Source organism: Silurus aristotelis (genome assembly GCF_946808225.1).
Source record: "Silurus aristotelis genome assembly, chromosome: 12".
In the NCBI taxonomy this organism is placed as follows: domain Eukaryota; kingdom Metazoa; phylum Chordata; class Actinopteri; order Siluriformes; family Siluridae; genus Silurus; species Silurus aristotelis.
The window spans coordinates 15549070-15566595 of NC_139585.1; the positions used below are offsets into that span (position 1 = coordinate 15549070).

The 17526-nt window shown below is 40.3% G+C and overlaps 1 protein-coding gene across 2 annotated transcripts in view; it reads left to right on the forward strand.

The window, feature by feature from the left end:
* atrnl1b (attractin-like 1b) overlaps positions 1-17526 on the forward strand; it is a 110600-nt gene that overhangs the window by 32344 nt on the left and 60730 nt on the right. For both annotated transcript variants that reach the window (XM_083557282.1, XM_083557283.1), the window contains 13 exons: positions 726-981; positions 1468-1651; positions 3079-3233; positions 3920-4004; positions 4275-4483; positions 6602-6720; positions 6813-6945; positions 9283-9470; positions 9685-9898; positions 10261-10443; positions 13456-13674; positions 13845-13982; positions 15625-15718. In XM_083557282.1, the coding sequence (XP_083413408.1) occupies positions 726-981; positions 1468-1651; positions 3079-3233; positions 3920-4004; positions 4275-4483; positions 6602-6720; positions 6813-6945; positions 9283-9470; positions 9685-9898; positions 10261-10443; positions 13456-13674; positions 13845-13982; positions 15625-15718 (2177 nt within the window). The remainder of the gene's footprint in view (positions 1-725; positions 982-1467; positions 1652-3078; positions 3234-3919; positions 4005-4274; positions 4484-6601; positions 6721-6812; positions 6946-9282; positions 9471-9684; positions 9899-10260; positions 10444-13455; positions 13675-13844; positions 13983-15624; positions 15719-17526) is intronic.

Genomic DNA, 17526 nt, shown 5'->3' on the forward strand with positions numbered 1-17526 from the left:
CGAAGCCTAGTAGTGAAATTGTTACGCAGGGTGTGTATAAGTAAAGGTTAGATTTAAGCTGAATTGTCTGCACTCCGTTTTAGAATGAAATAGAATGTACTTTATTTGTCACATACACAGTACATTATAAAGAAATTCTTTTTTCGCATATCCCAGTTTGCTTGGAAGCTGTGGTCCGAGCGCGGTGTCGGCCATGATACGGCACCCCTGGAGCACAGAGGGTTAAGGGCCTTGCTCAAGGGCCCAAAAGTGGCAGCTTGGCAATACCGGGGTTTGAACCCCTGACCTTCCAATCAGTAACCCAGAGCCTTAACCACTAAGCTACCACTTTTATTATAGGCTTGATCACAGAAGGCATCATCACTGATTTCTTTAGCTTTTTGGCCAACTTCAGATTTCACTATTCACAAAATGACTCCTGCTGTAAATTTAGCGGAATAATAGTGACAGGACACAAAATCATGAACAATATATTATTTATTTAATCCACTTAACTTTTTTTGATTAAAGTCTTTTAGCTACTTGCTTATGTACAGTAATACTTCTTTCCCCATTAAACTAGAAAATAATTCTTCGTCTGAGTCTGTTCTGAAGGTTTTTATCCTTTTTTTTAATTTGTTGCTATATTTACTTCACCTTTATACACTGTAATGTGTAGAGAGAGTTTTTTGTACGGGTTACAGTCCTCTTTTTCTCTGCATCGTGTTGTGTGTGTGCGCATGCAGGATAAACTCTACATGTTCGGAGGAAAGTTGGAGATGGGCTCGGGCAACGTCACAGATGAGTTGTGGGTGTTTAACATGCAGAGTAAGTCATGGACTCAGCAATCCCCTTCGACGCCGGCTCACGGTCAGGTGTACGCAGTGGAGGGGCATTCTGCACACATAGCCGAACTGGACACAGGAGAAGTGATAATGGTAGTCATCTTCGGCTACTCCTCCATCTACAGTTACATCAGCAACGTACAGGAGTACAACATCAGTAAGTGTGTGATTGTTCAGGAGCAGAGAAGGTGGTGTAAAAATGTACCAACAGTGTTCTGAGGTCCACATTCAGTCTATTATGAACAAACATTTAGTTGGTCATATTTCTAATAATAAATGAGTGACATGATGGTCAGAAAGATTAAGTGTAATTACATTACAGCAGCAGTAGATGGCAGTGTCGCTCCATCGGCATTCTCAACAACAACATGAACAGTTTGCCAGATAATTTTCTTTGTTTTCTTAAGTTTATTAGGTTTCAGTAGGAGTTATTTACCAACTAATAAAGTTATAATGCTATTAGCATATCAGTTTCTTTGTTACTAAACAAAATCAATAATACAATTTATTTTATTTGTCTTTATAGCTGTGCTATCCACACACGCACGCACGCACGCACGCACGCACGCACGCACACACACACACACACACACACACAAAAAAGCGATTAGTTTGCATGATGATTTGTTCACTCTGACCACAGAAACAAACATATGGCTGGTTCCTGAGACGAGAGGAGCCACAGTTCAGGGAGGCTACGGCCACAGCAGCGTGTATGATGCCGGCAGCAGGAGTGTGTATGTCCACGGAGGCTACAAGTCCCTGCCTGCTAATAAGTACAGCCTTGTAGATGACCTGTACCGTTATGAGGTACACACTCGCATCTGGTGAGTGCCCTCTGACACGCCCAATCATAAACATACATGTCTAACAGTTTAGTCATTTTTAAATATTATTGTGGATCGTCATTTTAAAACCTTGTCAGCCTGCTTCATCTCATTTCCTTTTTTTTCTGTAGTGTATAGTATAAAAATTATCAAATATAATGGGGGGAAAATAAACAACAAGCATTTAGAACCTCCCCCTTTATAGAGTGTGCAGGAAACTACTGTATTTTCCGGACTATAAGCCGCTACTTTTTTCCCACATTTTGAACCCCGCGGCTTAAACAATGAAGCGGCTTATTTATGAATTTTTCCTGGGTTTTTCCCGGTTTCACAAACTTCAAGCCAAAAAACTAAACCCCATAACATTAGACCAAAGAAATTTCCGAACGGAAACGAAAAAACGTACCTCACCTGTGTTCTGAGCTGCACGGCATCGGGAGGAAAAAAGTTGTTTTTTTTTAAGCGCACGACGATGCCAAAAGATAAACTTCCCAGAGAAATACAGTAGTTGTGAAAGGAAGGAGGAAGACAGTGAACAATGACTTTCTTGGTAGGCTACTGTTTAGATACAAGCCGTTGTAGCGTGTTGAGTCTGGGTGAAGGAAGAGCTCACTAAAACTCCAGTTGCAACAGAAATCATATAAGCACAGACAGGTTTCCAAAACTTGTGCTTTTTTATTTTTCTTGGCAACAGCGTTACGGGTTAGTCAAAGAAACTTAGAAATGAGCATCAGAAAATAATAAGGACATATTCCTCGGTCTTGCACACATGCAGTAATAACGGAAAAATTTGGGCAGCAGGCTATTCCCAAAATACCGTTATGCTCCTAAAGGAAGTGCAACATATTTCACCTGTTACACCATGTAACAGACACTGTCTTTCGTTAAAGCCTGTGTAAAGTTCATTAGTTTCAATGTAGACACATGTAGGCTTATAGACAGGTGCGGCTTATTTATGTTCAAAATAAAAATCTTTGTCAAATTCAGTGGGTGCGGCTTATATATGGGTGCGCTTTATAGTCCGGAAATTACGGTACCTTATTAGGGAAATGTTTAACATTTATATCTGAATTTTTGTAAAGCTACTTTGAGGTTTAAATTGTTTAAAGTGCTGTATAAATAGAACAATTAAAATTATTTGACACATTTTGCCGGTACTTTTTGTAGAAGGCAGTAAAAACAAGGCTGTTATGCTTGACATGAATTCTCAGATAAAAGAATAAAATAGAGCAGAGCTGAAATTTTAAACATGCGATTGTTACTGTATCTGAACAGGACTGAGACTATATGCAGTATGTGCCATTAGACACTGCATTATGCATTATATTGTATTTAAGCATGTGGTTTCTCACAGTAAAGAAACCCTGCACACACATTACTTCTCAGTGTAGTTTTCTGTTTCTTAGAGTTTCACTTGTTGTGTTTAGGACTATTCTGAAGGAAAGCGGTTACCCACGCTACCTCCACTCAGCAGTGCTGCTGGGAGGAACTCTGCTCATCTTCGGAGGAAACACTCATAATGATACGTCCCTGAGCAATGGTGCTAAATGCTTCTCTGCTGATTTCTTAGCATATGATATTGGTATGAACTATTTATTTCTATTCCATTGTTTGAGTTTTTCTTCCAATTTCTCTGATGCCCTGCCTCTGATGATTCTGATAATTGCAGATTTTGACCAGATTGCCTTTATTTTTTTTTTATCTTTTATGTGAACTGCATTAAATATGTAAATTATTTTTACTGTACTTGGCAACCCATTACATTTCTCCAGCTTGTTGTATAGTCCTAAGCATTAATGTTACTTGATTTGTAGATACTGATTTGTAGAAAATCGATTGGCTTAGCTTTTGGTTTTTTTTTCAGTTTTGTTCGTGAAAAACTTGCTGCCTTAATTTAATATTTTGACATACAAGCGTAATGAAAAAAAAATGTAATGTACAAAATTGCACTCGGTATACTTTTAGTTTACACTCATGTTTTATTATTTAATATTTTCATGAGTATTTTCGATTTAAAATTTTTTTTCTTTTTTATTATTAACTGTGGCCTATTCAGCGGTGAGTGTATTTTCTAAGCTAACATCAGAGAGAAATAAAAACATACAATAGAATAAAATACAAATAGAAAATTATGGAAGCAAACAATTGTTGTTAAAAGTGGTTGAAATCTGTTTGTAAATAGTTCCGGGTTGCGAGGGTTAATAGTGCCTGTGATGATAATTTACTAGTAAGAGTTTGGCAAGCTAATGGATTTCTAATCGTCCACAGCGTGCGATGAGTGGAAGGTCCTTCCCAGACCAAACCTGCACAGAGATGTTAATCGCTTTGGCCACACCGCAGTCACCAGTAATGGGTTAGTATGTACGTGATAATGTGTAGGTCACAACGAGGTGCAACGTTTCATCATTTTTACCATTCAGGTACAAGATGGAACTACTCCATTCAAATGTTTTATTGTAGAAACTGTTTGAAAAACATTTTGACATTTGATTGTATTAAATCAAAGCTAAACTATTTCCAGTGCATGAGTTGTGTTTTTATGGAGCTCTGTGACATCTAACACCCCCCCCCCACACACACACACACACACACTCTCTTTCTCTCTCTCTCTATCCCTCTGCAGGTCCATGTATGTGTTTGGTGGTTTCTCCAGTGTGTTGTTGAACGATGTGCTGATCTACAGGCCACCCAGCTGTGAGGCATTTGTGGGGCAGGAGCGATGTGAAGGTGCAGGTCCGGGGGTGCGCTGTGTTTGGAGACCAAATCGCTGTGTATCCTGGGAGCCCAGTTTTTCTACAAGCACACCTGCTTTTTTCTGCCCTGCCAAGCCTGGTACGTGCTGCTGCATCTCCAGAGACGAGCTTCTGTACTAAACCTATTCAACCTGCAACACACACTTCAGGTTTAAGGTGTTATGTGTAGCTGCCTGTTAATTAATAACACTGATATTTATATTACAGCCCTGTCTTTCTGAAACTTAATACACAGAATGTGTTGGTTTTTGTGTTTGCCCTGGCTACAAGCAAATCAGTGTGCTCACAATTTATAATACTTATACTAATGCTCACACAGTCATGCCTAATTATTGACTGAGATGTTGGACTATTAATCAGAAGGTCATAAGTTCAAATCTCACCACCTTTAAGCTGCCAAGACCCTTACTACTCAATTGTTTAGTTGTATGAATGAGATAATGTTTCTCTGGATGAGGGTGGTTGCCAAATGCTCAACAACTTTATAGTCGTTATATGAAATATAGTCTTTTTATGAAACAACTTTATAGTTGCTGTAAGTGATAAGCGGAGCAAACTTGTTTTGGGGAACTTCCACAACTATTTATGTATGTATGTATTTATATGTGCTATAAATTGGGGATCCCCAACCACCGGGCTGTGGACCAAACCTGGGCCGCACTAAAGGTATAAAAACTTTTTAGTGTTTATTTTTTTTTCTTTTAATTTACTCTGGTGGTTTACAAGGCGCTTTTTATTTAGAAAAAATGATCACTTTCACCTGTGCCAATTCCCCACACGTCTGCAGTTTTCTCCCTATGCATCAATCAATTGAGCTCCCATTTATACAAAGGTACATTTTAATTGCATATGTAACAATTAAATGAATACAAAAATCATACAGTACAGCTAATGGTTATATAATATGCACATTATTGTGTTTAGTTAAGTTTTGATTTGAACTAGTCCATTGTGCAAAAAAAAAAAAAAAATGTGGAGATCGCAGCAATAAATGGATTAAAAGTTAATGTTTCTCAATGGCATAGAAATTTCTCATCTTTTAATAAGAACAAAAACACTTAGGGATGTGCAGTTATTGAAAAATGATCAACGTCAGGATATTAGAGCATCACACCGCTCCGTCACTGATTATTTTTCTCTTATATCTACAGAATATATAGCAAAACTAGAGCGACTATAGATTAAATGTATGACACTAATTTCCCACAGTGCATTTTAGTTTTGGAAAAGAGGGAAAAATCAGTGTTATGACTCTCAGCGTTATCAGACCAGCAAGAATAAAACAGTCTACTGTGTGGCCCTGGTTTTGGTGATGAAAAGAAAACAGTCAGCATTGCTTTTTATTTATATAAGAGTTCCCTTTTAGTCCACAGAATTTCCACTTTTTGAAAAGCTAGCTGATGTTGAATAGCTCTGTCTCAACTGATGACCTGTGTATGCTGTTTTGAGATGATGCGTGTACACACACACACACACACACACACACACACACACACACACACACACACACCACACACCACACACTCGCATGCACAATTTAGCCTTTGTAATGAGAGCGAGGGAGAGAGAGAGCGAGCGAAAGAGAGAGACCACAGCTCTATACCATCCCTCTTTGATCATGAGCAGATGCACAAATGCACACCCTAATGCAGTGGGGTGTGTGTGATACTTGTGTGTGCCCTCTGGCTGTGTAGAGGTGGTGCTAAGCCATGATAACAGTTTGATCTGAAATTTAAAACTCTTATGTTGCGAGAGAGATCAGTACGTAGAGACCATACGCTGGAAGTTGTCTTTTTCCTCTAAGAAGGTTATGAGGTGATTCTTCTATTAATTATGGAATAAAGCACTGGTGGTGAGGGTGACAGATGTAAGCAGGCACCGCTTTGATGCTTTATTTAAGGCCAGTAGTTTAAAGGCTATTGATTTGGCGTAAACGGATATGCGAGACAGGTGTTTGATGTGCGTCTTGTTTCTTTCTGAGCCTTTTCTTTTTCAAATGTGTTAATTCATTGCCAAAGTTTCACTGCAGTTCACTTCTGAAGTTATTTAAGGTTGCCTGACTTAGTTTTTCCAACGTTAATGCGCAAAGACAGGGGGTTTAGACATGAGTCGGTTTTAAATGCATGTTCTCTAGCTTTGTAGTGCAGTTATTCCTCTTTATTATTCTGACCTTGTCTCATTTCGTCCGTTCCTTTAGCCACCGTGGATGAGCGATGTCACCGCTTCTCTGACTGCACCAGTTGTACTGCAAACACTAATGGCTGTCAGTGGTGTGACGACAAGAAATGCATCTCAGCCCTCAGCAACTGCACTGCTGTATGTAGTCTTGTAGAGGGAGCCAGAGAGCCACAATTTTTTTAATACATTTTTTTTTCAAAATAATCTATTCTTTCTTTCTGTTAATGCAGAGTGTGAGAAACTTCACCAGATGCTCCATCAGAAACGAGCAGATCTGCAGCAAGCTGGCCAACTGCAAGAGCTGCACTTTAAACCTTAACTGCCAGTGGGATCACCAGCAACACGAGTGTCATGCGCTACCTGGTAAGATGTCCAGAGTCTAACGCCATTAACCATCGCTGTCTTTATATCATGTTGCCATTTTAATTCAGTTTGGTTCATGCACATTTTTTTTCCATTTTACTGTCACTTTTGTGCCATTTGCTGAAACTGTTTTTGAGCGAAACTGCTTTATGCATCGTTTGATTTTTTTTTTCCTCATGACACTCGATCTGTGCCAATTTTACGGTGCATTAACCTCTGCTGAGACTGTGTGTAGGCCTGTAGACCTAAATTAGTTTTTAACATGTGGGAGATTTAATGGTTTACTATAATCACATGTTAAAATGCAGTTTCACACAGGGACCAATTGGTCATATATCATGGGTCAAAAAGAACGAATTTCAAGTACCAGGTTTTTTTTTTATTTCATTTATTTATGATTATCTATGTATTAATTTGTTTAATTAATGATGTACAGTAGAACCTCGATACTCGCGACCTTGACACTCGACTTTTCATTAGGAACTGGACCGGGAGTAACTCGGGGGGAAAAATCTGATAGTTTGTGAGAAGCCGCGTGTGGCTCCAATGTTCCGGAGTAACATTTCAAAACAGAGTTTGTACTAAAAAATTACATACAAATGTTTGAACAACTATTTTATTATGTTATTATTCAGTTAAAGTAGTAAATAAATCATTTGACAAGTAATTCATAATTTCTGTTAAGTTTACAGTACATGTACAATTCCTCTTGAAAAAGGAACCATCAAAAGGAGAGTCAAAACCTTGCGATTTTTTGTTACTCTAGAGGGGTCCTAGAACGTAACCACCGCGAGTATCGAGGTTGCACTGTAATTGCAATGGATATGCAAAAAGAACTTATTTTATTTATTTACTTTAACGAGATGTATTAAAAGCTTTAGTAGTGTCACTGTCTGGACTGATACATACACTGTTTATTAAGCGAAGTCTAGTCTCATTACTCTGAGATTTATTGCATCAAAACAGTTACTAATGATGTCAATTCTAAATGTATGACCACATAGTTTGATGGCTACCGTGTCCTGCTTCCTTCACATGGCAACAAACAACACTGTCTGGAACACGGCACGAATTTCAAGCACGGATAACTTCACTATTCCAAACTTGAATATGCACCAAATATGGTTGTTTGGTTTTACAGCTTATTGATTGGTTGCTGTAGAAAATTTCCCAGGGATGTCCCATGTCTGTTTGAACGAGTCATCAATAACCTGCACGGAAGAAAGAAAAACGACAAAAAAAACATTCATCATCATCATCGATCATTCAGCTGAATGCTGGTTCATATTGGTTGCGGCCAAAGAGATTTGGTGGCCACTACATTCAGGGGATTTTTGCACTTAAACTAAGAGCTTTCCTTCATCTCTATTATATTGTTTGCTACGATTTCTCTCAAAGCGTCCCCGCTGTAGAAAGCCTGGCTTATCCATCACTTGTCGCATAAATTCCTGCAATTCGGTTCAAGTTTTTCTGGCCCATTTGTCAAACCCCTCAATAAGCTACAATGCATCCAGAACTCAACACTGAGACACGTAGGAGAGGGGCCAGTGGAACTGGTAGAGAACTGGTGCATTGGGTGCTGAGCTGCCATAGTCATCATCATCAACATCAACAACATTATAGTTCTTATTATTCAGTGGTGGATCAAATCATAAACACATTTATACACAGAATAGAAGAATATGCCGACCAATTCCATGTTTTATTTGCCTGGAAACCTAATTGACTAGACTTCAATGCTAATCTAATCTAAGGTCTGACCACTGGGAGACATATTACATAAAAAAATAAAAATAAGGAGAAGTAGTTAATAGTGTAGTAGTAGTAAGTAGTGTTTGTAATAACAGGTTTGGATTAAAAGCGTACACATAACCCGCTACTACTACTGTCTCACGTATCCATACACATTTTCTTTTTTCTCTGGAGTGCGGGTCAAGAGCTTTTGATGAGAAACCTTTTGATAAAAACTGGGTCTCTGCTGACTAACAGCTCGCTCAACTTCTCTCTTGTGTGTGATGTTGCTGCTTGTGTGGAATAGCTGTGGGTAGAGTTCTCTAAGTGCTGTTGAGCTTTGTGTTTAGAGCTGCTTGTGTTTGTGCTCTGACTCCGATTTCCTCAGCGATGCATCTCTAGTGATGCTTGGGATCGTCCCCTTAAGGGATTCTTGGAGAGTAGCAGTCATTTAATTTAGACGTTTCGCTTTGCACTATTGTTACGTATATTAGTGCTGATTTTACTGCCTATGCTTTTGATGATTGCTCGAATTAACTCTTTGCTGGAATCTGGTCTAATTTTTTTCTTCCACCTGTATCTCCGTTTGTGGCTTGTTGTTTTCAGCCAAGTTGTGTGGAGAAGGTTGGAGTCAAGTGGGTGAATCCTGTCTGCGCATTAACTCCAGCCGAGAGAGCTACGACAACGCCCGGCACTACTGCAAGAACCTGGGTGGCATCATCGCCTCTCTTTCTACTGCTAAGCAGGTCGACTTTGTTTTTGGGGAACTGCAAAAGTACCAGCAACAGGAGAAGGTGTGTGTGGTTTGTAGTTATTCAAAGCCACTGGCATTGCGTTTCACACTTCCGAAAACTAACATGTGTGTGTGTGTGTGTGTGTGTGTGTGTGCGCGCTCTCACGAGCAGGCCCACGAGCGAGAGAGGAATACAGATTTGCTGAATGCCTGCTTTCTGTATGGTGTGAGGTCATGCTGTGTCTCTAAACCTCAATGTGTTTTAATTTGTGCAGAAGCTGTTCCCCTGGGTGGGCCTGAGGAAGATTAACGTGTCCTACTGGGGCTGGGAGGACAACTCTCCCTTCACTAACACTTCTCTGCAGTGGCTGCCTGGAGAGCCCAATGACTCGGGCTTCTGTGCCTACCTGGAAAGAGCGCAGGTCTCAGGGCTCAGGGCAAATCCCTGTAACGCCAACACAGACGGCCTCATCTGTGAGAAAGCAGTCGGTGAGGCTCTCGTCACTGTGTTCTTCTTGTCTTCTTTTTTTGTTTCTCTTTTGCTTGGTGGAGGTAGATTTTTTTAATTTTTATTGATAGATCTATCCCAAACTAGAAAATCACATATATTTTATACATTGTGGGTTTTTTTTATGAAAATATTTTTAAGTGCTGTATGAAAACTGGTCTAAAGTTTGTCATGGGGTCGATGTGGATTTACATGTACAATGGCTGATACTTTATATCGTATCAAATAAAATGTATTAATAATTAGTATTTTATTTATCTGACACATCTGTTAGAACAGTCTTCCTCTTTACTTCTATACTACTTGATGAACTGAGATACGGGTCTTGTTTTATTTTGCGCAGAAAGCCGCAATGCACGCCCGTGTAAGACACCCTGCTCGCTGCATGTGTCCTGCGAGAACTGCACCAGTCAGGCCACAGAGTGCATGTGGTGTGGCAGCACCAAGCGCTGTGTGGATTCCAACGCCTACGTGATCTCCTTTCCCTATGGCCAGTGTCTAGAATGGCAGACTGGAGACTGTGTCGGTGAGTCTTTTCTTCTGCCTGATTCATATCATAGGAAAAGGGTGTGTAAAAGTGGTTGGGTTATTGGAGTATTTATGAATAAGATATAGTGATTGATTTCAGTGGGTAAAGTAAGTGTGTGTAGTACAGGATGGTACAGAGAGGAAAGAGGAAGTTTATAAGGAGCGTTTGATTGTGTCTGAAGCGAAAGCTGGTGTCAAATGTTTTAGAGACGAAGCTGATTTTAGCGTTGGATGAGCACGGCATCAGATTTGCATAGGAGAGACATCACAACTGGGATTGAGGATGCAATCAGGAACTACTAATGGATTCCAAGAATACGCAGCGGACATCAATGTGCAAATGCCAATTCCTTTATACTCGAGGCTTCAAGATGCACAAAATAAAGTATATGACTCAAGTCAGCATGGTTTTGGATGATGGGACAAAAAAAAAAAGCATAATGCCCAGAAGAATCTTATTTAGGAACATGAGGAAAATTTCCCATAGACACTAAACAGATGGTTAAGATTTAACACTAGAGCTGTGACTGCTAAAGTGTGTGTAAGAACACAAAGAAAGACACAAGCAAGCATTTGCAGTTCCGCTCTTAGTGTTTTTTTTAAACAGAAAACTATGGAACGATAACACACAGATTCTAGAATATTATTAGGATTTTGGTTACTGTCAGTTTCCACCCACCTGCCAGCTCTCTCCTGCCTGACAGCTACCACCTGGGGTGTGTGAAAGCTAACATGTGCTTCCTCCAAGACACATCAAGCCAGCCAGCTGCATCTTTTCGAGCTTCTGCTCATGTCCAAGATTGGCTAGTGTCACTGTGATTGACAGGAGAGAGAGAGAGAGTGAGAGAGAGAGAGAGCATGCCAGAGAGCATGGCCAGTACTGCTCCTTCAGCTCCCAGCTTCTAATAGTGGCAGCATTCTCAGGATTTGATCTCGCGATCTCCCTAAGACACGGACACGTATAGCTCTTTCTGTTTCTCCAGTTAGCCAATCTACTTCTTTTAAATTGCAGATTAAACTACATTAATGCTGAGATCTTTAAAAAATAACTTTCGAAGCTGCAAATTCAGTTTTAGATTTTAGGAGATATTGAAAATTCGGTGTTGTCAAGAAAAGCTCCAGTGAAACTGTCAGCATATTTTTTCTTTATTGCCTTTGAGAGAGAAATTTATTGCAAAAAAAATGACAGGTGTGTCGGCGTGTATGCATGGGTTTTTGTGCGTGTTTGTGTGAGCGCATGCACCAGCTTTTCACTCACTGAATCGAACTGCTCACTCTGATGGAAAAAGAATTAAAATCTCTCAACCAGAAGTTGGTGGTGTGAATCTGTAAATCTGAGACTAGGGGAAATATTTTGTCACCAAAAATGAATCTCTCTATCTTGCAGAACGACAGTTACTTACCACTCCTCATCTCACAGTTCACTCGTGTCATTGCATTTAAATAAGTGTGTGTGTGTGTGTGTGTGTGTGTGTGTGTGTGTGTGTGTGTGTGTGTATATATATATATTTATTTATTTATTTTTATTTTTTTTGGTAACTTCTCATAACTGAGGCTGATGCGATTCTCGATGCAACAATACGATAGATTAAAGATGCATATGATGCAGTTACTGATGTGATGCAGCTCGATTCAATTTCAATTCAGCACAATACGATTCAATGGAAGAAAATATGATGCTACACAATTCAATATGGTACAGATAGTTTACGTTTATTTATTTGCACATCATGAATTTAGTGTCTTTAGTGTCTTCTGATTTCCCGTGGCCCTTCCACAAACATCACCTTTATAGTGCAAATACAGAAAAAAAAATAAAACCAGATGTTTTTTTGCTGTTCTGGCTCCAGGAAGCTGCAGCTCTACCTCTGCCATGTTAATCTGTATTCTGTGTGACTCTCAGGACACGCCTCGGTCTCCGTAGTGTTGTGCTGCGTCATATTCACATAGCAGCAGTGGTGCTGAGAGAACGAGCTCGAGAAACAGTTTAGTGAGGAGAAATCAACCTACATGTCAAAATCATTGTTAACTTTCGAAATAATAAAAGTATAGCGTATCTACTAATAATAACATAAATTCATTTTTTTAAACTATGCAAATATGTTCAAAACGATGCATCTCGATACACGTGCCTCGAGTAAACGAGGCATCACATTTATATTCATATTTTTTTCCCTATACACCATACACCATACTGCTCATCTCATCAGGGTGGGTTTCCGAATGAATTTCACATTCCTTAATACAATTACTTGCACAAGTATTGAATTTGGTTTGATATGTTGTGAACAAGTCCATATATTTTAACAGGCTCAAAATTAATTGTTCAAACAAACACAATCATGAGCATAACGGCGTAGTGGGAATTCCTATGAACAGCCACCAAAATCAACACTTGGACATTTAGTATCATCATTTTCTATAAAATAGGAAAAGGACCACAGTTGACTATTAAACTGATTTATTAATTAGTCGATTGTGTCCGTGTGTGCATAAGAGAAAGAGCCAAGTGTGTGTGGCATTAAAGACCACGAAAGGTGAAAACGAACAACCTGCCGACGAGCAATAAAGTTAGAAACCCTCTTGTCTAACTAAAGGACAGAAACAAAGCCACATGTCTCCTTTAACTTTAGCTCTGTATGGAAAAGAGGTCTTGTTTTTAAGTTGTTCATTGCCAGATGGTTTGTTCCGGCACAAAGTAGATGTAACTGCTGCCCTGCTTGTGCTAGTGATGAATCAGACACATGATATTAAAAAGAATCGACTCTTGAAATGCTCTCATAAGATGTAATTATATTCTACAATGTGCAGTATAGCTGTACAGTGTTATTGACCTGAGCCTCGCTGTTGGCGTGCTAATTAGAAAATTTCATTTCTCAATGCTGCCATGTCAAAAAGCAATTATGGAGCTTGAAAGTATGGCTGAAATGAGATCTATTTTACATAATTACAGTATTTAGCCCTTTTTTTGCCCCCTGTTTAAACTGTTTCACCCATTTTACCTTTTCAGCTCAGAACTGCTCAGGCTTTCGAACCTGTGGTCAGTGTTTGGAGCAGCCTGACTGCGGCTGGTGTGGAGACCCGACTAATACAGGCAAGGGTCTGTGCGTGGAGGGATCGTACCGTGGCCCTATGAAAAACCCACCCAAACAAAGCCAGGACATGCAGCTGGACACAAATCTCTGCCCCAAGGAGCGAGGCTACGAGTGGGCCTTTATACAGTGCCCTGGTAAGAACACACAGTAGCATGCGATCAGACATTCTGGAGTTGTGCTTTGTATGCTCAGCGTCTCACTCCGGTGTTTGTCCTGAGGTGAAATGAACAAAGCGGAAGAGCCTCGAGTGTTTGTTTACAGGTGCGGGCAGGGAGTTTAATCTCTTCTCCTTCCTTTCTTCCAGCCTGCCAGTGCAACGGCCACAGCACTTGTGTGAACGGGAGCGTGTGCGAGCAGTGTCGTAACCTCACCACCGGCCCACACTGCGAGACCTGCATGCCTGGTTATCACGGAGACCCCACCAACGGAGGGAAGTGTCAAGGTCAGTGAGGCGTTCGGCCAACAGTAGGCATCATCAGACTCGGCAGCTGAGGCAGTTAGCAGTGCACAAAGGCAGCCTGACTAAACCCACACAGAGCATGATTTGTGTTAAGGTCATACAGGAGCCGGTGCATTTGGATGTTGGAGGAAAGGTTTTACGTGCTCCTGCTGTAATGGAAAATCCGAATCTCTCCCATGTGAACGCGCGTATAAGGTGTTTTGAGATCCCAGCAGGCGTGGTGTTGCCTTGTAAGTGTGTTGCACATTGTTTGGTAGGGGCGAGAGGTGTTGTGTAGCCTCTGGCTCTGTTCATTTAAAACAGATCTCTCCGGCCCAGCAGTGTACCGGGTCTCCTCTCAGAGAGAGTTTTGTTCAGCGTCAGTCAGCGTTTGTGCACAGCATGAACATTTGTATAGGTGTTAATCTAAAACTGTGCTGTTCCAGCAACTGCAAGGCAGTTAGATCCAGGCAGGTGTATACTGATGGGGTTTGCCGGAGCAGTGAACTAATTTATGCACAGTTTTTACACAAAACTCAAATTAGAAGCTAAAAATAAGATCTATGATTTTTGTTGTATCGAACATGTTTACGGCATTTTATGTAAAATATGTCAAAAATAAATAAAAGCGAGAAAACTGAATTTATATAAGAAAGATATGAATAGACTATACGTTATTATATTGTATACAACAACTGCCACATTTCTGAAAAATGCGTTTACTTTTTATGACATGCTGACGTAGTGCACATTTGGTTAAGGGATAACTACTTAAATATTGATGCCTTAGCAACACAAATAAGTGAATTTGAGGTACGGTGTGGAAATGGTGGATTGAGGGGAAAGAATGAGAGAACAGAACAGACAAAATGGATTTTAGATCAGAAAAAGGTTTGAGCTGCCATTGACATTTTGTCGAAGAGAGAATTTCATTTCTTCGGGTCCCTTTGGGTAGGAAAGAACTGTCCTGATCTGGAGTGGCAAAAAAATCTAGTCCATCGTGTTCCCTAGTCCCGAGTCAGATACATACACTGATAGCTGTTGATTTCCTGTTACATAAACATCACATTCACTACCACCAGCTGCTACAGGGCTGCATTTCTTCCCATATCTTTAAATCTCTGATGTGAAGGCCATCGTTTAGTGCACAGAGGATTGTTATTGTGGTCCAGAGACAGATATTCACTCATCACCTCTTTACCCAGAAACACACAACTCTTGCTCAGAGTGTCTCGCTGTTGCTTTAGTTGCAGAGCATATAAAACACTTCACTTTGCCTCTGACGTGTTTTTAGACTATTGTGGTACTAGGAGACTGGCAGATACTGTTCTCGTTTGTCAGTTGGTCTTCTCACTAATTACGCTTATTGGCAGTAATGCATAATTATGTCTCGCAGCGTTTGATCTTTCTACAGAAAGTTTTTACCATTGAAGTAGATTGGTGACTCACTTTTTGCTGTTAAGCTTTCACTTGCTAAAAGGGAGCTTTCTACAGGTCTAATTAGTTTAATTGCTGAAGTGCTATGTGCTTGTCATCTAAACATCTCTCTCGCTCTCTCTCTCTCTCTCTCTCTCTCTCTCTCTCTCTCTCTCTCTCTCTCTCTCTCTCTCTCTCTCTTCTCTTTCTGTTTTCTCTCCTTCTCCAGCCTGTAAGTGTAATGGTCATGCCAATGTGTGCCAAGTGCTGACAGGGAAGTGTTTCTGCACCACCAAGGGGATTAAAGGAGACCAGTGTAACCTGTGAGTATCTCGCACACATACACACACATTCCAGTCCCAAATGCCACTGGTCTCGAGTGCAGTCTTAAAAGCTCTCAATACAGCTAAAGGAACTTGCAGAGTGGTGTGCAGGTGCACATGACACAAGCAGGTTGTTGTTCTAGCTCACTTCTTTCTTTCCTGATTTTGTCTCTCACCTTATCCTCATCATCCTCTTCCTCTATCACAGAGAACAGCTGGGTGAAAGATATTACCCAGCAACCTCAGCAGGTCTCGTAATCACACGTGTACCGGTGCAGCCACAAGATGAAGTTCAAACCACTTGATTAAAACTTGATGTAGTTCCTTTGTGTACAGTTTAGTGTGTGTGTGTGTGTGTGTGTGTGTGTGTGTGTGTGTGTGTGTGTGTGTGTGTGTGTGCGCGTGTGTGTTAACCTACCATTTTCAGAAGCATCTCAGCTCGCTCCCAGGTGATTGCGCTCAGCTCTGTCAGGTTCAAGAGTCTCTCTTAATTACCGAAATGGAAACAATCAAAAGAAATATCATTGGTATTTGAAGTTCATCAGACTCTAATGCAGTTCCATGCTGTACAGTCTGATGTGTTTTAGACAACAGTGTGACCTGAGTGGGGATTAGAATAAAGCAATGCACAAGTGCACAGTGTTGGCACATGTTCACTGTGTGGGTGTGCACTTAGTGCAGATTAAATTAAGATACTGCAAGTAGAGTGCATTATGTTTCATTTCTTCAGTCTCGGTGTGTGTGTGTGTGTGTGTGTGTGTGTGTGTGTGTGTGGGGACTAGTGTAGCGTTATTTCTGAAATGTCACACAGATGAAAGGCAAGGGGAATGATGTGTTCGGATTTTAAAAACCGCCAGCAGCACTGTTTGTTCGCAGTCCTGGGTGCAGTGGCCATAACGCACTTCTGTACGTGTGCCTTGTACTCTCATTTTCAACATCTCACTCACACACACACACACACACACACACACACACACACACACACTCTACCGGCAGAGTGACTGCAAATTGTGATCATGTGAGCATGTTAATACACTACATACTTATCCACACTTCTGTCCTTTTTTCATTATATTTTGCCTTCTTCTTTTATCATTCTATCTCTTCTGTACTTTTCTCCCATCCTTATTTTCTGTTTTGATTCACTTGTGTCCTTCTCTTCTATTCTTTCTTCTGTGTTTTTTTTCTTCCTCTGAATTTCTCTGTGTCCTTCTGTTCTATTGTGTCAACAGTGTCTGTCAAAAGTTTGGAAACATCTTGTCTTTTATCATAGTTTTCGAGACGCACGTTTATTTTGTTTGTATGCAACAAACAAGGTAAAAGGCAAAAATAAAGCAGACAAGAATTGGACAGAAAATGACTGGGGGAAAAAGGTTCTATGGACAGATGAGTGGACAAATTTTATATTTTTGGCTCAAACCGAAAATTAGTTAAGACGGGGGAACAGTAGAGACGATGTTACAGACTGTCTCACACACAGTCTAACATGGAGGTGGAAGCATAATGGTCTGGGATTGTTTTAGAGCAGGGAAGGTTGTCTCCAAAAGCATAAAAGACTAGGTGTGGCCACACACTTTTGACAAGTCCTGTACTTCCTGTGATTTCTTCCTTCTCTTCCACTCTTGATTTCTCATCATCCTTCAAAGGAAGAACAGGCCCCTCTATGACTTTACTTCTGCTATAAAAATGTGCATGCTACAGAATGGATAGATTTAATGAGTGTTTTAGTTGTGATATAATGTTTGTGTTTAAGAATTAATCGTTACTTGTGTAATCAGTATATATTGTTGGGGACCTTATGAAATCTT